Source organism: Nuphar pumila, chromosome 12 (genome assembly GCF_984573655.1).
Source record: "Nuphar pumila chromosome 12, dmNupPumi1.hap1.1, whole genome shotgun sequence".
NCBI classification, from domain to species: Eukaryota; Viridiplantae; Streptophyta; class Magnoliopsida; order Nymphaeales; family Nymphaeaceae; genus Nuphar; species Nuphar pumila.
Window position 1 is genome coordinate 27,153,891 of NC_143260.1, and position 23,783 is coordinate 27,177,673.

General features: G+C 37.7%; 1 protein-coding gene across 4 annotated transcripts; it reads left to right on the plus strand.

Annotated features, from left to right (window-relative positions):
• The first annotated feature begins 1,023 nt into the window (after positions 1-1,023).
• On the plus strand, positions 1,024-23,636 carry NPAP (nuclear poly(a) polymerase). Of its 4 annotated transcripts, none has more exons than XM_089983610.1 (13): positions 1,029-1,606; positions 1,697-1,774; positions 1,990-2,097; positions 5,921-5,983; positions 6,099-6,260; positions 20,427-20,540; positions 20,632-20,694; positions 20,773-21,102; positions 21,204-21,368; positions 21,971-22,624; positions 22,736-22,812; positions 22,926-22,994; positions 23,191-23,636. In XM_089983610.1, exons 1-12 carry the CDS (start codon positions 1,496-1,498, stop codon positions 22,948-22,950), a joined length of 1,950 nt encoding a protein of 649 aa, XP_089839736.1. In that variant the 5' UTR covers positions 1,029-1,495; the 3' UTR covers positions 22,951-22,994; positions 23,191-23,636. The 4 variants fall into 4 exon arrangements, with proteins under 4 accessions (XP_089839737.1, XP_089839735.1, XP_089839736.1 ...); XM_089983612.1 differs by having other exon boundaries at positions 1,042-1,606; positions 22,766-22,812; XM_089983611.1 differs by having other exon boundaries at positions 1,024-1,606; positions 22,766-22,812; positions 22,926-23,636.
• Positions 23,637-23,783: the final 147 nt, after the last annotated feature.

Genomic DNA, 23,783 nt, shown 5'->3' on the forward strand with positions numbered 1-23,783 from the left:
TTTGCCAAATAACCGACACGCTTTTTGGCTCGCCCGGTTTCTTGAGATATAAAATTTCCTTTTTGGTCCACCGAATGAAATTTAATTGTGCAGCCCTCCTTTACGGGAATATCTCAAATATGAAAATATTGCAATGTTTAAAAGTTTAAGCCATAAATGAGATTAGGGATGGCAGGAGACAAGGTCTCCACCCCCACCCCGTTTCAAAATCTTAACCTTTATCCCAGCCTCCATCCCGGCACAGGGATGAATTTTGACCTCCACCCCCACCTTCATCCTCGTTTCATGTCCTCGATTGAGGACGGGGTGGGGTGGGAAAAAGTGTAAGTTCATCCCCACCTCCATATCCCCAGGGGGATAAATTTTAACCTTCATTCTCGCCTCTATTCCCGTTTCATGCCCTTCATCCCCGGTCCAAACGGGGTGAGGCAGGGAAAAAGTGTAAGTCCATCCCCACCTCCATATCCCCACGGGAATAAATTTTAACCTTCATCCTCGCCTCTATCCCCGTTTCATGCCCTTCATCCCTGATCCAAACGGGGTGAGGCGCGGGAGAGCCCCATTGTCCCTCGGTCCACTGCCATCCCTAAATGAAATCTAGGAGAAACATCAATACATAAAAATATAAACAAGTCATAAGACGTATATAAAATTGTAAATAAAGCAAAAAATGTAAACATTTTTATAATCGGGATGAAGACGCGATATTTTCATTATAATGTTTCAAGGATTGTTCTATCCTTTCAAAATATCATGATAAAAATACTGAAATAGTTTCAAAAAATGTAGGATAAGATATGATATTTTAAAAATAATAAGATGAAATCATTATTTTTTATTCTCAAAACAAAAAAAGAAAAGAAATCGTGATGTTTATTGCTCTGTTTGAATAAGAATGTTTAACGTTAAAAAAAAGGAAAACTGAGAGCAGTCTACTGTAATAAGTGAATGTTAGTTGGGTTTTTTTGTAAAATCTATTAAATTTGACAGCTTGTTGAACTTTATGGTTTTTCTTTTTTAATATTTTTTTGGGGGTCTAGTCGGCGTTCCTGCCTTTTCCAAGCAAGCCCTCGGAACTCTTAGGTCCTTCTTCTTCCCCTATTTTCTAGGGTTTCCCCGTGGCCCCCCCTCCCTCCGCGCTGGAATCTTGCCGGGATCCCGCCGGAAAGCCCCTCGATCTGCATGATCTCAGAGTTCCGACGCCCGTCCTTCGCCTCCTCGTCGTTTCCGTCGCCGGCGAACCGATCCGGTGTGGCGTACGGGCGGGGGTGATCGTGATTCGCCGTTCCGTTCTCGTCGAGGAACCAGGGTTTTCGTTCTTCTCTGGTTATCGGTTTCGCGTTGCTCTTTCTTTGTTCCTTCGCCCCCGGATCGTCTTCGTTTAGATTTGCCGTTCTAGGGTTTCAGGATTTCTTTCTTCTTCTTGCCTCCCCCTTTCCCCCCTTTTTTTCTTTGTTTTCCCCTGCTCTCGGTTTCGGTTGCGGGACTTTCTCCGATGGTGAACTCGGAGAAGCCGGGTGGGCAGAAGCAGTACGGCGTAACGAAGCCGATCTCCGTTGCGGGCCCAACGGAGGCGGACATACAGAGGAGCTTGGAATTGGAGCAGGTAGCCCTAATTTCGTTCGTTATTTTATTCTCTTTCTCCCATCTCTCCGTTTCTTATTTCCCTAATGGAATTATGGCTTTTATTGGGAAGTTTTTGGTGGATGCTGGATTGTATGAGAGCCCGGAGGAGGCGGTGAAGAGGGAGGAAGTTCTTGGCGAGCTCGACCAGGTTTGTGTTGGAATTTGAGGATGGTGTTTCCGTGATTTGTGTTTCAACTTTGTTACGAGTGCTCTTTTGGATTTCTTGGGTTGGATGAGATCCCTAGGGGTTGTGTTTCTCAGAAAGTGTGAGCAGGGCGTTCAGTTGTTGTTTTTCTTTTATCTTTTGTTGTTGAGGGGGAAGATTGATGGTTCGGTGTGGTTTTCCGGTGGCGTTTGTCTCAGATCGTGAAGAAATGGGTGAAACAACTGACACGTCAGAGAGGGTATACGGATCAGATGGTGGAGGATGCTAATGCCGTGGTATTCACGTTTGGTTCTTACCGTCTTGGGGTGAGAATTTCCGTTCGTTCAAGTTGAAAATTTTGCATTGGCTTTCTCTTTAAACAATTGGTTTATGGGTGTTGCTAAGGGCTCAACCGTATAGGTTATTTTGTTGGTTTTTCCTTTGTTTCTTGTGCATTATTGATTCTCTCTGTCTTTGCCTCCTTATATAGGCTTGCACTTACAACTTGTTTAGAATTCCTACAGTATGCATCTTGGGTTCGACAGTTAATGAATTCATCTGTCAAGGTGTCATCTATATGTTCATTTGTAGCATTGTGCTATTGCATTCTTATTCTACAGAGAATTTTGATATTTGAGTTTGTAGTTCATCTTCCGCATGACTAAGGAAAGTACTTTATGTCATCATGCTTCAGTTATTCTTGTTGTTTATGTGAATCCAAATCACATTTACTGTTGACCGATTGAATGTCTTGGTTTGATGAAGACTGTGAGGCACATTTTGGAATGATCTCTATATGTCTGCTTGATCAAGAATAGCAGTCACTTTTGGGTTGATAATGATACGAGCAGTGTTGTGAAAAGCGTTGAGGCGTAGCGAGGCACTCCACCAAAATCTGAGGCTAGGCGTAAGCCTGGAGGCGTAAAGCGTAAGCCTCAAAAAAAAAAATTGAAAACTTAAAAAAACTATAAAAAATATCTAAAATTAGAAATAAATAAAAAGTGCTTTATTGATGTAGCAACAACCAACAAGAACTAAAAAATCTCAAATAAATACTGAAAAAATATGAGATTAACATGTAAAACAGTAAAAGTAACATTAATGTAAGAACTTGATCTACATAAGTATCTCTCACAGCATGAGATCTTATTTATGTTGTTTTTCAAACATTAGAAACCAAAATTTCTCTTCAATTAAATTGATCTCTTGCCGCATTTGCAGGAAAAAGAAGCAGAGCTAAAAAAACATCCAGAGAATAGCAATCTGTAGTAGAGAAAGCATGGGCCTCTTCTGTGTTCAATCCAATTTCAGCAAGCAATGAAGTTAACTGACGCAAAACCGAAGCATAAGTGTTATCAAAATCCAAATAAAACAACATTTACAGTTCTATAGAATCATTCTGATGGAGCTGAATCATTCAACAACAAAGGAAAACGACCCAAATACTCAAATGTGTATCAACAACTTAAAACGCTCCACCAAATATGCAGCAATCACAATTGCATCAATTATTTAGATGAAAATAACATGTATACATCTATGAAGCATCTAAAGCCTGTGGTTTTGATATATTTATATGTATATCTAATAAGTGAAAATCAATATTAAAAGTATATCATGTCATTTGTATTGCATCGGCTGAATTTGCTAAAGAATCTAACTTATGTCTACAGACTCAACACAATACACATGCTCTATTTCTCCAACTTCTGTCATCGTAATGTATCAGTTGCAAAACACCTTGGGGTTAGCAAACTCGACGAGTTTAGTCCCTAACTAAGATATTGTTTTTTAACTCAGTTAGGGATCGATCCGATCCAACTCAGGCAAGTCACGAGCTGACTCACCGAGTTTGCTAACCATGCTGCAAAGAGCTTGATTCAACCTTTATCTATTGAAATCTCGTTGAAATCAATAAACTGTAACTTTTTTCTATTGAAATCTTGTTGAATCTATAAACTGTCACATAGGTATGCATGCAATAACATATGAGAGAAGAGGCTGACAGAGGAGAGAGGTTCATAGACGGGGCTAACAGAGGAGCAGTCTTCGTCTTCTTAGGTTGATAGATGAGCAAGAGGTGGGAGACGAGCGAGAGGTGGGAGAGAGCAGAGAGTGAGATAAGGGGAAGACGAGAGGTGGGAGACAAGCAGGGAGGTGGGAGAGAGACGAGATAATGAGGGCCCCCGACAGAATAACCCTATTTTTTGGTCAAATGGAGGCCTTGACCCCCATTTGACCAAAACAAGGTGAGGTGTGTATGCCTCGCCCTGAGGCGTACGCCTCAAGGAGTATGAGGCATGCGCCTCAGGGCTTTTGCGCCTTATGCCTGCGCCTCAAGGCACAAAGCCCATCGCCTTGAGGCGAGGCACGCTTTTTGCGCCTTGAGGTGCGCTTTTAATAACACTGGATACGAGTAACCTTTTCTAGTTATCTGAGATGGAATATGCTGGTTATATACTGTGATATACCTGTATAAGCCATCATGATGAAAATTTATAAGATCATCAAGGTTGTAAAAAGCATATCAGTGCTTGTATTGGCTGAACCCAAGATAGGTATGTATCGGAACATATTGTCAATGCTGTATTTTTAATAAAAAATATAAAATCCATAAAAAATAAAAAGCTATGGAAAATTCTAAAAAATTACAATGCAAGAAAGAAGAGGAAGAGGGAAAGGGAGAGGTAGAGGTAGAGGTAGAGGAAGATGCGGAGGAGGAGGGCACAACGGTGCAGTGAGGGCGACAGGGCGGGCGAGGGCGACACACGACTTGAGAGGCTGCAAGTGAGAGAGGAGAGATCGAGAGAGCCGAGAGAGTATGAGGGGAAAAGGGTTTTATAATCCTCCCCTCCCCCTCTTGTTTGTTGTACTAAAAAAAACTTTCTTGACCTCGTGCCCAGGCGCAAGGGCAAGTTAGGTGCCGTTTCGGCGCCTAGTCGAAAAATGCCCCTTTTTTTCTTGAACCTATGTATCGGCCAGATTCTTAGGTTCCCTACCGACTAGCCCGACTAGGCACCTAGTCGGCGCTTTTGACTACATAGATTGAGTCATGGAGCAGATGGCGTGCTTTACCATTTAGTTAGTAATCTTGTAGCTGGTAAGTTTATTCAAGGTGGTTTAGATGATTCTTGATTTTGTAGATGTATCCTTGTGGAAATTCCCTAGGAAGAAGGAACATAATGCTGCTGAGTTTTTTCCTTGTTGCAATTGCATGATTTCTGTTCCTTATGCAACTTCAAGATTTATATTTTTTTGAGGTTGCCTTTGTGCACATGATTTATATGGAGTTTCATGTTAGTATAGATGAACATATAGCTGCCGAACTCATGAAATATATTAGGTGGATGTATGGTATATACAATTTTATTTAATGAATAACTTGTTTATCTGCTCTCCTTGGTGACTTCCTCAAAAGTGCTGTGCTAAAAGTTCCATCTAAAGACTATTTTTTGGTGAGCACTAGTTTTTGCATTATGTTTAAAGGTTTCTTGACATAAAGCATTGTAAAAAACGATTATCATAATATTTCCATGGAAGTAAATATTGAAATTTGAATTTCTTGGATGGACATGCTGGCTATTGCCTTAAAATTTCTCGATCTGATAATGGGGAAAAATATTTTCCTTTGTCTCTGCTTTATATATTTTTTCCCTTTTTTTCCCTTGTAGTTATGAATTCTGAATCTTGGTTGTCATCACCTAAACCTATATCCCCAGTAGCTCAAGTCTTCTATCCAGTGCAGAATTGGTGGATCTGAATCAATTATCAAGTGGAACATCATATAAATTTGTTTGGCATGATCGGGTATATTTAAGCTGGAATTACAATGTGGGTATGCTATTCATGTAGAATTTCCCCCTTAAGAAAATAAAAACAAGTCCTTAAAGACACTTCGGTACTGGGTGCAATAAAAAATAGTGAAGGTGATCACTGTGCTTTAGTCTTAGATGTATTTGATGGAAGGACATACTAATATGTTGACAAGGTGCTTGTTTTTTCTTTGCAAATCATTTAATGATGAATCACTTGTTCAGGTTGTAACTTTTGCTTTCTTTATTTAATTAATTTTTTTGCTGTACTGTTAGTCCAATGGTCATGCTACTTTCTATTGTAAGTTCAAAAAGTTAATTACTGCCTCACTATCAGGTTCATGGTCCTGGTGCTGATATTGATACCTTGTGTGTTGGTCCATCTTATGTGAATAGGGAGGTAACTCTTAACTCTTTGATTTTTTTTTGAACCTCATCAATTTTTATAAAATCACGGTGTGGACCTTCGGCCTTTACCAACTTACAATGGGTGTCTCCCTCACCTTTGTCTGCAGGAAGATTTTTTTATTATTTTGCATGATATTTTGGATGAAATCAGTGAAGTGACTGAGCTGCAGCCTGTTCCGGATGCTCATGTCCCTGTCATGAAATTCAAGTTTCGAGGAATATCAATTGATCTGCTGTACGCTAGCATCTCTCTCTTGGTTGTTCCTGAGGTGAATTACGTTTTTTTCTTTTTGAAAATCTCTGTTAAAGTTTTTGGGTCATTAGATAAGCAGGTTCCTTCATTTTACTTCTCGAATATGTGTTATATGTTTGAGCTCTTGGTTGTTCATGGACATGCCTATATCTGTGTATTATTAAGTGTTGAGTTATATTTTGCTAATTCACTTACTCTGCAACTATGTCACAGGGATTCGGTCAGACAGGTACCGCACCCGCGTCGACGCGACGCGGGTGCGGCACCCGGTGCGGTCAACCCGACCCTGGGTGCGGTCAACGCACCCAGGGTCATTTTGATCCATTTTTTTGTTTTTATTTTTCCCCATGAAATGGTATAAGGGTGATTCTTTGGACAAATCAGAGGTGCCGGAAAAGTGCAAAGTGTGTTTTGGAAGGGGTGTTGTTTTAGAGTTGATACCTGGGGATTTGAAGGCAATAGGAAAAGGTTGCAGATTCCTTGTTGCAGTAGCTCCTGTTGCAACTGCACCACCGGGTACATCATCTAAATCGCTCGACCTGCCCTCACTGTTATAAAAGGTGGGGCTGTTGTCACAACGGGAGAAGGGAGGCATCCTAAAGGGGAACGCATTGGTGGGAGACAGCTTTTGAGGCGCCGGACTAATACCTTCCCTCTCTTCACCACCAACTCCTCTCTCCCCGTCCTCAAAACCACCACCATCAACACCAACACGAACATTTCTCTTGTCTACCATCTCAAGAACACCACCACCCACCTCCATTAAAACCACCAAAAAAAGAAGAAAAAGACTACTTTTTTCTTAAGGAAAATACACAAAAAAACCTTGCCTTTTCTTTTTATCAAAAGTCAGCAAACCAGACCACAAACGGAAAACAGCTCCCCTCTGAAGCCACCAATCTAAAGGGAATCATTCACGGCCATGGCTGCTGCTGCTGCGCCTGCACTACTACTGCCCCGGTATCTGATGCGCAACCAATCTCCCCTTTTCATCCTTGGTTGCTTCCCATGCTTCCAACATTCGGCCTTTGGGACAAATTAGTAAAGCTAACGCTGCTGCCCCTTATTACTTCAAATCACATCACACCCTACACGTTAAATTTCTATTGCAATAATAAAAAATTCAAAACAAAAACCTCTCTCTCTGTAACCCTAAACACCAGTACATATTTCACTCTCTCTCTGTATGGTTTGAGTCTTGACCTGTCTACATCCATCTGTGGCAGTTGCTTTCCCTCCACCGTCGTTATCCCTAACCCTTTACATGTCTCGAGTGTTTCACCCAACCAGGGTTGGGGACTCTAACCAAAGTTCCTTCACGTGATGCACTAACTAATTGCCCCCAACTAGTTTTCCCTCCACTTCCAGAAGGAAAAAGCGCAAAACACAAAATCTCCCAATATCTTATTATATGTTTCAAAAAAATCTAAAATTGTAAAGGAAGAAAAGATGGCTGGAGGAGGTACGGTCACGGAAACAGAGGTGAAAACTAATAAGATATTGACTGGTGATTTTAAAGCCCGAGTAATTACATCCTGACCAAGGAGATACAATGATATTCTACTTAAATTAAACTAATGGGTCTTGGTTTGATCTTCTTTATAATCATTACAATAAAAAAAAATGATGTGAGCACTTGACCATTGATGGTGCGGTGAAATGAGGTTTGTGGGTTAGAGGGGAAAGGACGGGCAGCTAAGGGCAAGGCCTTGTCCAGCCAGTTAATTCTTTTGCTAGAAAGTGACGTGAGCGTAGCTGGTGGTGGTATTGATTAGGCCTTGCCCGAAACAGAATGGCCTTGCCCAGGACCCGCATCGGGGAAACCCGATATATATATATATATATATATATATATATATATATATATATATATATATATATATATATATATATTTTGCCGCACCCCCGCACCCGGTTTTTTTGGAAGTGCCGAATCCCCGCACCCATGTGACTTAGCTCTGCAAGCATAAAGACGAACAAACTTGGTAAAACAGGAGTTTAAAAATATAAATTTACCTTTCCTCACTAATTTTTAGGGTTTCCTTAACTATTACATTTACACAATCATATGATGGATGTAGTAGTCACAAGAGGAACCACTTATGCATCCATGCTCTTGTCCATGAGATTAGTGGGCTTTGATGTGGAAAACGAATTTTGTCTTCCTATTTATTATTGGATAATGTTGTTGAGTTTCTTACAGTCAAATGTTCTGGTGTTTATCACATTTTTAGGTGGGTGGCTCAATTTTTCCTAAATGAACTTGTGGTAAGGGGAAAAAAGCTTTATGTGGGCAGAAAGTACTGGAAGCTTCTTGCTATATGGGGAAGCTCACTTCAAAAGCAGGAAACTCCTCGGTTTCCCGTAAAGAGGGGAAGCTTTGGGAAACCTACTTCCAAAATATGGGAAACTTGACTCCCTTTAGTGGGAAACTCGACTCCCTTTATTGGGAAGCTGGCTTCCTCTTCTTTCCCAAATTGATTCCCTTTCGCTTCCTTAACGTTTCCCTCTCGCTTCTTGTCACTTTTCACTCGCTTCCTCGTCATTTCATATGTTTTTCATATTAAAAATAATAATTTTTTATAACAAGCTTCCATGTTGGTTTTATATGGTCTTATACTTCTATTCATGTCATTCCTAATTTGCTTTCGCCCATGCTTTATAATGCTTTCTATGTGTTTGGTTTTCATTTTTCATGCACTTACATAATTGCTTCATGATTGCTACCCCTCTTCCGCTTCATACAACTTTTTAACACTCGCTACCCCGCTTCCGCTTCTTGCATTACTTCTTTTATCCATTTTGTTTCCAGGTAACTATGGCAGAAACATCAAATGAATTATTTAGTTTTATATGAGGCGAATTGATGGTATGATCTGATCACCATATATAATTTCACACATAAACCAAAATGCGGAGACAAGACTATGTATATTTTTAGGAAGTTGCATGTTAAATCTTTGGGTAATACAAAGTTTATATCAGTGCAAATTTATGGAATAATTCTTATATTTGAGCTACTGTCAATACCACACATACTTTGTAATAAATTATAAATTTCATGAATTTCCAATGAATCTTGCTAAGTTGCATTAGTGGTTTGAAGTCTGCATGTAGTTGATCTACAGAATGTATATGAAATGGGATATCATGAGAACTGCAGCTTCAATACTTTTGGCGTTTTTTTGGTGGTCCAGGATCCAGGCAGAAAATCTTTGGTCTATAGGTATGATATTTGAATGCTAAAAAGGTGGTCGAATGGTTGAGTAATTGCTCTCATTCTTGAAACTTGAGTACTTCTCTTTTTACTTCAGGTTTGCACCTATAAATGGCTTGTTGAGGTGTTAGACTTTAAGGGATATTCTTCATTCTTTCCACTTTCCAATCTTATTCAATGTTCAAGAAATGCTCTATGGATATGGAGTAACCTTCTCTGTATGTAAATGATCTTGCAGCTTTTTATCCTGTTTGGATAAACTGTCTCAGATCATTAATGCTATTGCAGGTTATTGGTGATAAGTTCTTAAATATACAATCACAACTGACAAGAGGTCTAAGTCAGGATGGTTTTATCCAGAGAAATTACATGACCTAAGGTCTTTTGAAGGACATGTTGGAAATTTATTGTCATTCTTCTTCATTTTATGCTATTCAGCATCATGCTTGTAATTGGTGAGGTGGCAGGGTATCTAGCTATTATGATTAAGGCCATGCCACACTGGCACTGGTATTAATCAACTCAGCAAGGATAAAAGTTGAAACAATTCACCAGTTTTTTAAGATGTGCAACAGAGTAGAAATCAAGTCTAGCCAAGGATTTTGGCAAGTCCAACATTCCAGCCATTTAGTCATCCCTTTACAAGAAGATGAGAAGGGGAAGAATTCTCCAAGAATAAAATCTTCTTATAGCCAAACAACCTTCTCATGCTGCCTAAGAAACATCCAAATTTTCTTCCAAGTTAATACATCCTTTCACTTGGAATCGGATAACCCTTCACTTCTCATATGATTTACATTCTTTACAGTTAAAAAACAAATAGTAAAATACTTTTAATTGCTGATGAAGCATTCTCTAGTGTCTCTTCCCTGTAATGTGTTTTAGGACCTTGTCTATACTGTAGCAATTTATAGTTTCTGTTTTGTCCTGTAAATTGTAATTTTGTCTCTAAGGTTTTAGTACTTATAGAAAAAAGATGGATCGTTTGTAGACAAACAAAAAGGACATTTGATTCTCCATTTCTCCTCAGGTCCTTCAAATGATTCATGTTGTGAAGGTCCAAATTTGTCCAATCATTGTTTGAGCAGGTTTGACCACGATCTGTAGGTGATCAATAGTATCTGTTGTTTTCATTTTTTTTATGTAACCTTAAGTGCTTATGGTGAATAAAGTAGAGGGTCCACACTTTTGACCCAACACTTCTGCAACTCCTTCCTCCTCAGTTCTTCATCCTCTCTCTCTTCTCTTTATTTTTTTCTTGCAGGTATAGTTGGGAACTTGGGAGTTGGGACACTCCAACATGTAAATCCACAATCCTTGATCATGATATCAGAGCCATTTTGAGCTATGGGATCAGATTTCAGGCCAAGCACCATTCTCTTGCTGGCGTCAACCTATCAATCAATGACCATCTTGAAATGATCTGGGTTCCTTTTTGGTCTTATTGCTGTTGATAGACCTTGATTTTAGATGGTTTTTAGTGAATATATCAGTGTTTGAAGATTGTATTAGCGGGCTCTGATAGGAATTTTCTTTTGTCATGCTACTTTTTGGGATTTGAAGTGTTTGTGACTATTTTGAATCCTACAGGTGGAATCTATGGGAAGTCAGAATTATGCAAATGGGATGAAATAAGTCAAAGTTTAAAGAGTTTTGGATTACTAGTATCCCTAAAATGAAGACGACTGTGAGAAGCAAATTCTAAAGTGCTAAAAGTGTATAAACATTAGGTGAATTTCCTTGGAATGAGGAGAGGCTTAGTGGAAGGTGAAATGCCCATCCTAGTGAGATATGACTCTCAATGGGAGAGGAGAGACATCAAGTGGTGCTAAATCCTAAAGTAGTGCGTTGTCCTCTATGAGTGATAATTTGAACTTTCAGATCGCCAATGTTGAATTTGATGGAAAAAATACAAGGCTTGGTCTCAATCTATCATGATATCCATTGGTGTTGGAAAGAAACTTGTCTACCTCAATGGTAGAAACAGGAAACCTGATGAAAGTGATCCCAACTAGTAGATTGTAAAGTAATAATTATTTAGTCATGGCATGGCTCCTCCAATTCATGGACCCATCGGAGAAACCTTTATGAATTTTCACACCATTAAGGAGATGTGAAATGTGGTCTCAAACACATACTCTAGTAAGATCAATATGGCAAAGAAATGTGATGTGGAAAAGATTCAAAGATGAGCAGAAAGAGGTCGATCTTTTGAATGAATATTATAATGAATTTAGGAGACTTTGGAGGAGTTATCTTTGGTTGTTAAAGTTAAAATGCTCCCATTGTATGAAGGAAAGGTAAGAAGAGTTAAAAGAAAAGGAAGGTATTCTGAATTGTCTTGTGGACTTGATGATGTGTATAAGCACATCAAATCACATGTAATAAATTGCACACAATTCTCCCCTTTAGGCACAAGGTATACTCTTCTTTAAAGAGATAAGTTAGAAACAATTTGGTTGCTTCTTAAGAACAAAGTGTTGAAAGAGCACCATTGTTCTTGGTAGGGGTGGACATCAGGCTGGGTACCCGTTGAGATTTTTAGGTACCCAGCTGAGTTGGATCAGTCTTGGGCAGTCATTTGGGGACCGTGCGCGATAAAAGTCTGGCCAAGCCCGACCCGATGAATAATCAGGTCAGGCTTTAGTCTAAGCGGGAGTCGGGCTCTTCTACCTAATATTTTTATATTAAATAAATATAAATTATATGATATATTTTTATCTTCTATATGCCTGAATCAGATGATGTATCAAGGTCCTGAAAATGCAAAACCTGACTTATGATGGGCTCCTTTTGTGTTGAAAAGGTGGAACCCTCTTTTTTTAATAGGCAATGAAGGCTTTCCACTTCCTTCTCTTTGATATGGACTATTCTCCCATGAGGCTTTCCACTTTATGTATGTATTGTATGGGAAATGTAAAGTTTCCCTTTATAAATGCTTTACGATTAATGCTCTCTCTCTTAAAAAGGAACATTGACCAACTTTTTACCTTTTAAGCATTACATTAAAAAAGTAGCTACCTTTCTTTATTAGTCCCTTATCAATGTAAGAGGAGAGGTAAGGCCCTTCCCAAAGCCTATAGAAATGTGAATTCTCCACTATTTTGCACAACCAACAAGTTAAAACCCTTGGGTTGCCTAACTGACCCGATACAACTTAAAAAATACTTGGCGGGTCACGGGCATGCTGCATGGTGAGTAAATTCGAGCTCGAGCCTACTCGACAATTATTAGGTCGGGCTTTCGGTGGCTTCAAAGCTCTTCAGGTCAGTCAGGCCCTTGCAGACCTGTTAATGGGCCAACTCGACCCGACCTGATGGCTACTCTTAGTTCTTGACGAGAGCCCTTCTCGGTAAAACAGTGAAAGAGTATCTATTTGGGATTGTGATAGAGGTTTCAATTTGGGAATGAGAAAGATAAACTTAAGTGTGCTCTTTGTGAGAACATTAGGAATACTAGACATCAATGTTGGGACATAATGGGAAGGCCAACCTTTCGAGGAAACCAAGATATAAGGCTGGCTAGGAAAGGAAGATTTACATATGATAGATGGCTTTCCTAAGAAAAAGTATTGAAGAGTTTGAGCTTTGGCTTGTAGGTCATACTAGAGATAGGGCGTTTACTTCTACATCCAAGTCTTATCATCTATGTAGTCAAAAGCACTAGGCGGTGCCTATTCGGTAGACCCCTAAAAAGACTAGTCAAGAACTAGGCGGGACTAGTTGGTACCCCAATTAAAATATAAAAATATACATAAAATATACATAAAAATATGCTTAATTCTTTTACTAATAAGATGCTTTCATTACACAAATACAAAATTACACATGCTTTCACAATATATATTAATATTCATAACCAGAATATTCATATATATATATAAATATAATTGTACACAATATATATATAAAACATATTCAGTATAATCAACAAAATATGCTTTCCACCTTTCACATAAATACAATAACACATATATAAATAACATATTACATAATTCATAATACTAAACATGCTTTCAGGATTTTATAGAAAAATTCACCAGAAACAAACACACACATATATAAAAAACATAATCAATTAAAATTAACTGTGCATGCTTTCAATGTTTCACAGAAAAAATCCCAAAGGCAAAGTAGCACACACACAAAAACACATATATATTATAAATATGATAACTAAGCATGTTTTCATGATTTCAAAGAACAAATCACAAAAACACACACGTATATAGAAAAATAACAACATATATAAGAATAATAAATGGCTAAACTGCCATCGTTCCTAAGCGGAGGCAGCTTAGTCGCCGACTAGTCGCCGACTAGGCGGCAAAATTGGTACCTTTTAAGGTACCCACCTAGGAATTGCAAAGCCTATGCATTTTACTTACGTCTAACCGATTAGGCGGACTAGTTGGGACTTTTGACTGCACAACTTACCTTGCAGGATATGAAACTAATATCTCAGTCCACATGACTAGATGAGATCTCAATTATTATTATCATGCTTTGGACTATAGTATGAATTTGAAATTGACAGATGGTTCTTCGTCACCAGTTCTTGGGAATGAGAACTCCGTTTTGCACAAAACAACAAAGAAAGCAAGTGTTCTAAATTACGAAAACCGTGTTCCCTCCTTGTTAAATAAGAAGAACACAATTTGTTTTTTCATTTAGGAATCACCGGGCACTCATGTGTTGCATTTGACAAATGACAAAATTAAACCTTTGTTAGGTTTCCCTACTCTTTATAAATAAGACAAGGTGTGGGGGTATTTTTGTTCATGATTGCCCCATGGAGGCAGCTGATGGATTTGCATATGGGACTGAATTTTTTCCCCTTGTGTGATTGCTCTGTTTTATGTTTTCGGTGTTCTTTCTTGTCTCAAACAAAAGGGAGGAAGATGGCCTGCAGTGTTGCCACATGATCCGTCTCTCTCTCTTCAATTCCGGGTTGGTTTGGTCTCATATTCGTTTTGGATGGGGTCTAAAAAGCAGACCCGGACTTAAAATAATGTGTAATGTAAAATTTGTGTAGAAACTATATTAATTGTAGTAAAAGAATAGTATTGACAGTACTTGAGTATAAAAAGCAGACCCAGACTTAAAATAATGTGTAATGTAAAATTTGTGTAGAAACTATATTAATTATAGTAAAAGAATTGTATCGACTGTACTTGAGTAATATAATTATAGAAAATAATTACATTGGTGAATATGTTACTAACTTACTGTATCATGTTTTAGTAATTTATTATAGGTAACTAATGATGACTAGCATACAAACAATTTTATTAAATATTAATTATTAAATGTTAAACGAATTTTATGTATACATTAGAATATATTGCTGAAATTTGCATTTCATATTTATTATTAAAATGAATATAGATATTGTTCTAATGTAGAATTTGCTTATGCTGGTTGTGTTATTAGTACTTGCATAAAGCCTTGTTTTTTTTTAAATTTATGCATAAGCTTTTTCTCATATCAAAAAGTTTACATTCTAATTAAGGAATAGTTAAATTCAATTTTGATATGTAAACACCTAAACCAAATCTGATTGTCCCCATTAGCTAGCTTATTTGTTTCAATGGCTCCATGCGTAATGCATTTTTTTATTTTGAGTACCCTGGTGTAAATCCTGCCAATCTCACTAGTTTTCCTCTATATCCCATGTTGCATACACTTAAGTTTTAGGCAACTCGCTATTTGTTAGTTCCCTAAACTAGTATTTTAGGACTTGTAAGCACTTGTTTTATTAGTTAATTGAGAAATTGAACAAGAACAATATTGGGTAAATGTGACACCAAAAAAAGTTGGTATTATAGCTTTCCCTACATGAATAATGTTATGATGTTCTCTATCACCATTGACCATTTTCGCTTGCCACAATAAAACTTACATTGAGAAGCTTACTTGGGTCTTAGTGACATGATGTGCCACTCCAAAATAAAAAAACCACATGTTTTTGCCAAGAGAGAAAGGTGAAGACTACATTTGTTGTCTTGACTATTTATTCATAATTTCAGCTTAAAGCCTGCCTATGGGATTATGTTGAACATCGAGCTAACTACATGAGTTGTGTAAATTGTAAAGTGCCTATATATTGAGATGCCATATGAGAACCCACATGAGATGCATCCATGGGAAGGAGTGCTGGTTGGTGGCCTTGGTGCATGATTAGGAACTTATCCAACCATGAATACTGCTATAAATCTGTCGAAGGTATTGCGATATGAGGCTTATATATTGTAAATTTGGAACATAGCTCCAGTAGCAATTTGATCTCGTATTGCTCTTCTTCCTGCACGTTTGGCTTGTAACACCAGTGGGTCTGGTCAAAGCAAAAGGTTTAGTCATGAATGATGTAGGAAGGAAATCATTCCAATGCCCTTGTTGGCTCTTTGTGAATTTGCCTTTGTCGCAACCACCACACAGGTCATTGCAAGCATAACATCATGTCATTCTATCTCATAAAGATGTGGATGTGGGTGGGATACAATGTGGATTAGCTTGGTACGATGTAATTATTTTCAAAAATTAGGATTCGGTGACACGATCACACATATTATATATTTATATAATTATATACGATAATATATACAAGTATACTAAAAATACATATTTATAAGAATTTTTTTATCATATCAAACGTTGTGTCGGACACCATATTGAGCATGTTAGACATCGTGTTGGGCCTATAGGACACTGTGTGGTGTTGATCGTGTCCTACCCCTGGATTCATGTCGTGTCGTATCAACACAGATTCACCCCTCGAGGGACGTGTCCCTGCAACATATATGCCATGGCATTGCGTTAGAGTCTGGCTAATTCAAATTTAAAATAACTTTCAGATTGATTTGAAATCAGATGAAGTTTGAATTTGAATTTCAACTGAAAATTCAAAAACAAAATCCAACTTTGTATTCAAATTCTAATTTAGAATTCATTATTGATTATAACTTTAAATTTCACTTTGAAAGCAAATTTGAATTTGCATGTTTAATTGAACTTCAAGTTTGAGTTTTTAATTTGGTTTCAAATCAAAATTTCTAATTCAATTTTAGCTTTGAATGTAAATTTGAAATTTTAATTTGATTTGAAAATTTAAGTTTAGGTAATACCAAGCCTAAATTTCAATATTTAAGTTTGAGTTCAAAATTGAATTGAATCTCGAATTTGAAATAGTATTTGAATATAAATTTTGAGTTTAAATTCAAATTTGAATTAACTTCGAGATTGAATTGAAATTGGATGAAATTTGTATTTGAATTTTAACTGGGATTTAATAATGAAATCCTAGTTTGAATTCAAATTCTAATTAAAAAATCATCATTGATTTTCACTTTAAATTCACTTTGAAATCAAATTTGAATTTGTTTCTTTAATTCAACTTTAGATTTAATTTTTTTACTTGGTTTCAAAGCTAGGTAAGGATACATCATGGTAGAACAAGGATGTCAAATTAGCCATTAAGGTTAAAAGAGAGTGTTATAGAAATCTAAGAGCCGTGATAATGAGAATTTGGAGAAGTATATGATAGCAAAGAAGGAAGCTAAAAAAGTAGTTAGAAATGTGAGGGATAAGGTATATAAGGAGGTTTATGACAAGTTGGATACCAAAGAGGACGAGAAGGATATTTATAGGCTTGCAAAGATGAGAGATAGGAAATCGAGGGATCCGAGTATGGTTAGATGTATCAAAGATGAAACACAAAGGGTTTTAGTAAAAAATGAGGAGATTTAGGAGAGATGGAAAGATTATTTTGATAAGCTATTTAATGGAAGTCATGCTCAGGATCTTGGAGACTTCTCCATTCCTTTTCATGAGATGAATCGTGACTTCATGTGCAAGATTCAAAAGAAAGAAATTGCATAGGCTTTGAAGAAAATGAAATCAAGAAGGACAGTTGGCCCGGATGGTATACCTATCGAGGCTTGGAAATGCTTGGGAGAGAAAGGTTTAGAATGGTTGACAAATCTTTTTAACAAGATTTGGCGGACAAATAAGATGCCTAATGAGTGGATGAAGAGTACTTTGGTGCCACTATATAAGAATAAGGGTGATATACAAGATTGCACAAACTATCGTGGTATAAAACTCATGAATCATACAATGAAACTTTGGGAGAGGGTGATTGAGTTTAGGTTGAGGAAGGTTGTCATGATATCGGAGAATCAATTTGGTTTTATGCCTGAAAGATCAACTATGGAAGCTATATATCTTCTTAGACAACTTATTGAGAGATATAGATAGAGGAACTAAGATTTGCATATGGTTTTTATTGATTTGGAGAAGGCATACGATAGAGTACCTAGGGACGTTCTCTGGTGGACAATGATGAAAAAAGGGTGTTTCTCTCAAGTACATTAGTATGATTAAAGATATGTATGGAGTAGTAACCAATATCCACACTTGTGGAGGGGTGACAACCAATTTTCCTATAACGGTTGGGTTACATCAAGGATCTGCTTTAAGTCCTTTCCTATTTGCTATAATGATGGATGAGCTTACAAGATCAATTCAAGAAAATGTACCGTGGTGTATGTTGTTTGCTGATGATATTGTTTTGATTGATGAGTCTAGAGCTGGGGTTAATGCTAAGTTAGAATTATGGAGACAGACATTGGAAGCAAGAGGTTTTAAGTTGAGTAAGAGTAAGATAGAATACATGGAATGTCGATTTAGTAAGCAACGAAGTAGTGATGGGAGTGTAGTGAAGCTTGGTGAGCACGAAATACCGGTGGATGATTCTTTCAAATATTTGGGATCTATCATTCAAAAGTATGGAGAAATTGATGGAGATGTAAATCATAGGATAAAGGTTGGGTGGATGAAATGGAAGAGTGCAACTGGAGTGTTGTGCGATCGTAGAATGCCATTGCGGTTGAAGGGAAAGTTTTATAGGACGACTATTAGGCCCGCTTTACTATATAGTACGGAATGTTGGGCTGCCAAGAGACATCATATTCAAAAAATGAGTGTAGCTGAGATGCGTATGCTTAGATGGATGTCTGAAAATACAATAAAAGATAAGATTTGGAACGCGGAGATACGTAAGAAGGTAGGCGTTGCACCCATTGAAAATAAGATGAGAGAGAATGGTTTACAGTGGTTTGGATATATTCGGTGAAGGCCTAATGATGCTCCAGTTAGAAGAATGGAGAAATGGGAAAATATATTAGTTAAAAGAGGTCGGGGTAGGCCTAGGAAGACTTGGATGGAGATGATAGGAAAGGATATGCATGCATTGAACCTCACCGAGGACATGGCATTGGATAGAAATGATTGGAAGAGAAGGATTCATGTGGAAGACCCAGAATGATTTTCTTTTTTGGTTTATATCGCCGACCCCAATTGTTTTGGGATGAAGGCGTAGTAGTTGTTGTTGTTGTTGGTTTCAAATCATAATTTCTAATTCAATTCAACTTTGAGCTTGAATTTGAAATTCCAATTTGATTTGAAAATTTAAGTTTTAGTTACTTGAATTTTAATATTTAAGTTTGAGTTCAAAATTGAATTCGAATATCGGATTTGGAATAGTATTTGTATATAAATTTTGAGTTTAAATTCAATTTGAATTAACTTCGAGATTGAATTGAAATTGGATGAAATTTGAATTTGAATGTCAACTAGAATTCAAAAACAAATTCCAACTTTGAATTCAAATTCTAACTAAAAATTCAACATTTATTATAACTTTAAGTTTCGCTTGGAAATCAAATTTGAATTTGCAAGCATAATTCAACTTCAGGGTTGAATTTTTAATTTGGTTTTATAATACAGATACATACCAGAGTTACCGAAAGCTTCTTAGATCGGTGGGAAGCTTGCTTCCCGAAAACTCGCTTCGGTAGTGTGATACTCCTCGCTTCCGAAACTTGATGTGAACCTCGATTCCCTCATGCTTCTCCTATGATTTTCACACGCTTCATTTATTCTTCTTATATATTCTCTTAACTTTTCTTGTTTTTTATGTATTTTCTCTCACTCTTCTCACTCACTTCCATGTGCTTTCTCTAAATTCGTAGTCATCATTTTTAGATTTTGTTAAAATTTTAATTTTTACACTAAAAAAATATGAAATTTAATATTTGTCACTTTTATTTTAGTTTTTATTTGTGTTTCATTTTGATTCCCATTCAATTCTTATATTTCCTTTTTTTTTACTTCTCGCTTTCTGCTTCCTATACATTTTGAAACACTTCTTGTGTCATTTCCCGCTTCCGCTTCCTAGTCTGGCAACCTTGATACATACGAGTGTGTATCGTATCACTTTTTCCCATTAGTAACATATCGTACTATACTTACAACATTGGTCCATACCACTTTCAAAAATTATTTTTAGATGTGCTTTTTGGCAAATCTGTCCATACAGATGTGATCTCCATGGTCAAAACCTAGGAACAGGTTCTTGTGGCAAATGTTTTTGATGTATATGTAAGATTTTATAATGTGCTAAAAATCAATGGTTTGAAAATTTTGAAGTTTTCTGGATCATAAAAGCAGCTTCTTAGGTTTTTGATCGTGTGTGTGTATATATATATATATATATATGCCCTCTTTAACATACAAGTTACAAACATAATATGCAGCTGAGCAAAAGATTAAATATCCTTGTGCACATCTATTTTTATCAGTTATATCAGGGATAACGTTGACCTCTTGACTTATTCTTGAATTTGATTGTTATTCTATTTGCATTGATGAGGATCAACAGTTTGCTCAGATTTTAGCCCTCCCACTTGGTTAACTAGTGACAATTAGAATTCTATCCTACTTAATTTTAGATCCTGGTGTATCTATTTTCTACTTGCTTTTTTGTTTTAGGCTGTCTTATTGCCTCAAGAATTAAGTTTGCAAGTTGGCTTATTTTTTAATCCAATATATGATTATATTTTATTTAATTATTATTGGTCATTGATTATTCTTAATGTTCCAATAAGTTTTTCATGGTGATGCACAGGACTTGGATATTTCCAGTAGTTCTGTCTTGTACAATGTTGATGAGCCAACTGTCCGAAGTCTCAATGGATGCAGGGTTGCAGATCAAATACTTCGTCTTGTTCCAAATGTCGAGGTGAACTATTGTCATCTTTAGTTTGGAGAAAGCATTTTGTGTCATTTTTGTTTTTACTCCGTCGGTAAATTTTCCAACAAATTTTTTGCAGCATTTTTGTACAGCTCTGAGGTGCCTGAAGTTTTGGGCAAGAAGGCGTGGTGTATATTCAAATGTAAATCTGACATTTATGAGTTTATATTTTTGTTGGTTTACCAAGAATTTCATTCTAATAGTTGCCTGTTTGATCCAGGTCACAGGGTTTCTTGGTGGTGTGAACTGGGCTCTCCTAGTAGCTCGTGTCTGCCAGCTCTATCCTAATGCAAATCCTTGTATGCTTGTCTCTCGATTCTTTAGAGTTTATACACAGTGGCGTTGGCCAAATCCTGTCATGCTGTGCTCAATAGAAGAAGATGAACTTGGGTTTCCTGTGTGGGACCCCCGTAAGAACCCTCGTGACAGAACTCACCACATGCCGATCATAACTCCTGCATATCCTTGCATGAATTCTAGTTACAATGTCTCTACAAGTACTCTCCGGGTTATAATGGAGCAGTTTCAAAATGGTAACAAGATCTGTGAGGTGCGGCATTTGGTTCTGTGCTCTGTTCAAAATTGTAGTGAAGTTCATTACTGACATTCATATTTTTTTCCTTATTTTAATTATTGTCCCTGAGTATGCAGGACATCGAGCTGAGCAAAGCAAGTTGGAGCTCATTGTTTGAGCCTTATCTCTTTTTCGAGACATATAAAAATTATCTCCAGGTTGATATTGTTGCAGCTGATGCTGATGATCTGCGAGCCTGGAAGGGCTGGGTTGAATCTCGCTTGCGACAGCTTACTCTTAAGGTGTGTTATGATTGGAAGCTATTTCTATTAGGGTTGAATGACTTGATGGTGGACCTATCCACAAGACTTGATATATGAAGCCTGTAATTTAAGTTTGATCTGGCTTGAGATTAGGGCTGTGAAACGAGTTGAGCCATTCATGCTCGGCTCATAAATGTCTTATTCGAACTTGTTAAATAAGCTTGGCAAGATGGACATTAACAAGTGTTCGGCTTGTCTCGCTTGTATAGGCTCGTTAACTAGTAGTAAATGTTTTTTACATATCTTTTGTATCATAAAGTGTCACTAATGTGCCAGTTCGAGTTCAGTTTGTCTACCGTGGGTTCACCATGGGTTTTAGCTTAGTGCAGTTCACCACGAAAATGAGCTGACCTTGAACACTTATTTGAGCCAAATTGGAGGGTGGTTTAACTCTGGGACATGACCCAACTTGGGCCTTGTGCTTACTGATTTTTGTCTTCCTGAATCAGTGACCAATCCATGAGGCAGGTCAATGTGGTTCTTTGTTGAAGTCTCACGTTTGTCATCGATTGTTGAAGTCCTGTGCTTATGAATGACTATACCTTCCATTTTTGCTTGCTTTATCTCCTATGCTTACACAGATAGAGCGTGACACATACGGGATGCTACAATGCCATCCATACCCGAATGAGTATGTAGACAAGTCCAAGCAGTGTTCACATTGTGCGTTCTTCATGGGATTGCAGCGGAAGCAGGGGGTGCAAGTACAAGAAGGCCAACAATTTGATATACGTGGCACTGTTGATGAGTTTCGTCATTCTGTCAATATGTATATGTTCTGGAAGCCAGGGATGGAAATATATGTTTCCCATGTCCGCAGGAAGCAAATTCCTGCATATGTTTTCCCAGAAGGGTATCGTCGACCGCGTCCCTCCAGGATTTCAAACCATCATGAGAAAAGTTCAGGAGATGACACAGCTGAAGAATGTGGTGATGGCTCTTCTGAGGGGCGGCTTAAGAGGAAGAAGCATCCTTCTACACCTACAAAGATGGGCAAGAGAGCTTCTCTTAGCCCAGATCCGTCCAACCGTTTTTCAACACCTGATAGTGGTAATGTCTCAGGTCCATCTGATCGCGGAAGCTCGGTGGAGGAGAGAAGATGCGATTCAGGTGGACACAGTGAGGTGAATGCTCAAAGCGCAGTCCTACAAGAAGCCCCATCTGAGGCACTGTTGGAAAACACAGAGTTAATTGGAAATGGGAATTTTCAAAGTGGACTAGTGGAAGAACTTGAGGTAGTCATTTTGTTTTCTTCAGTTGATGTTTCGTTTTATGAATTTACTGGCTGATGTGCTTTGACTCACTATAACTGCTGTGTTCCCATCTCTTGTTTTGGATTGATGAAGCCGAATGCCACTCTTGGAATGGTTCTTCAGGTTCACGGTGGAGTTGGTAACGAATCTGTTCCGAAGCCAGTGATCAGGCATGCAATTTTTTATCCGCTTGATCTGTTTTTCTGGTTTTACAGAATGATTCTGTTGTTATTTTATTTTTTTGATACTGTCGCATCTCTTTTTTTGGGATTTTCTTGTGCAGGTTGACCCTAACCACAACGGCGTAGCTATGGCTGCAGAGGACCAACAAGCGTAAGCTGCTGGGAATCATGTAAGATTTATTTAACGTTATCTTTTTTCTCCTTGAAAAAAAAGGAAAAAGAAAACAAAAGAAGAAAAAGTATTGAGGAGAGAGAGGAAACTATGAGGGTAGGCAACCAGGATTTGGGCAAAAGATCAACAAAAGCCAAGTCCGGATATGGTGGTGAGATTCTTTTAATTGCTGGCTTTTAACTTTTGGTGTACAGGCCAAGTGTATGTTAATGTATGAATTGGGTGGCTGACTGAGGGGGAACCTTTGGGGAAAAGGAGCTTGGTAAGTATTTGGTCATGTGTGCAGTGTCATGTAGTTCTACAGATACTGTGAGGCCATGCCTTCCGTTTGGAACTTTAATCCGGGGGACCCTAGTATTCCATCTTCTGTGGCTCTAGGTTAGAAATTTTAGATTCTTTTTTCCTTTTTGGGTTCTAGTGGTTTAGAGCTAGGCTAGAATATAGGTCTTCTAGAACAGGATTCTTTCTCTCCCCCATCGTTCCTCTTTTTGTGATATTGTAAATGGAGGGCTCTTGTAATACAGATTGTTTCCCTCTCTCTCTCTCTCATGCGTTTGATGGTGCGTGTTTGCGTTCATGTATTCTAATTGTGGACGAAGGATTCCACGTCAATCTTGTTATAAAATTGTTTTGCTTTTTAGCTACGTTTCATTGATAAATAGACGATAATTAGCTTGGATTCATTGTCAAAAACTTCGCTGACCTAACTAATGAACCAGCCCTCTGGAAGCTGCTTGAATTGGTGTTTGGACTACGGTCTTGTTTTGATTGGACTATGATCTAGTTT

Bases quoted from the DNA above. Each gene is read 5' to 3' on its own strand.
- NPAP (XM_089983609.1), top strand. From the start codon at position 1,496: ATGGTGAACTCGGAGAAGCCGGGTGGGCAGAAGCAGTACGGCGTAACG. The intron at 2,098-5,920 runs GTGAGAATTTCC...CCTCACTATCAG, and splicing joins TTGGTTCTTACCGTCTTGGG to GTTCATGGTCCTGGTGCTGA. The intron at 22,813-22,925 runs GCATGCAATTTT...TTTCTTGTGCAG, and splicing joins GTTCCGAAGCCAGTGATCAG to GTTGACCCTAACCACAACGG.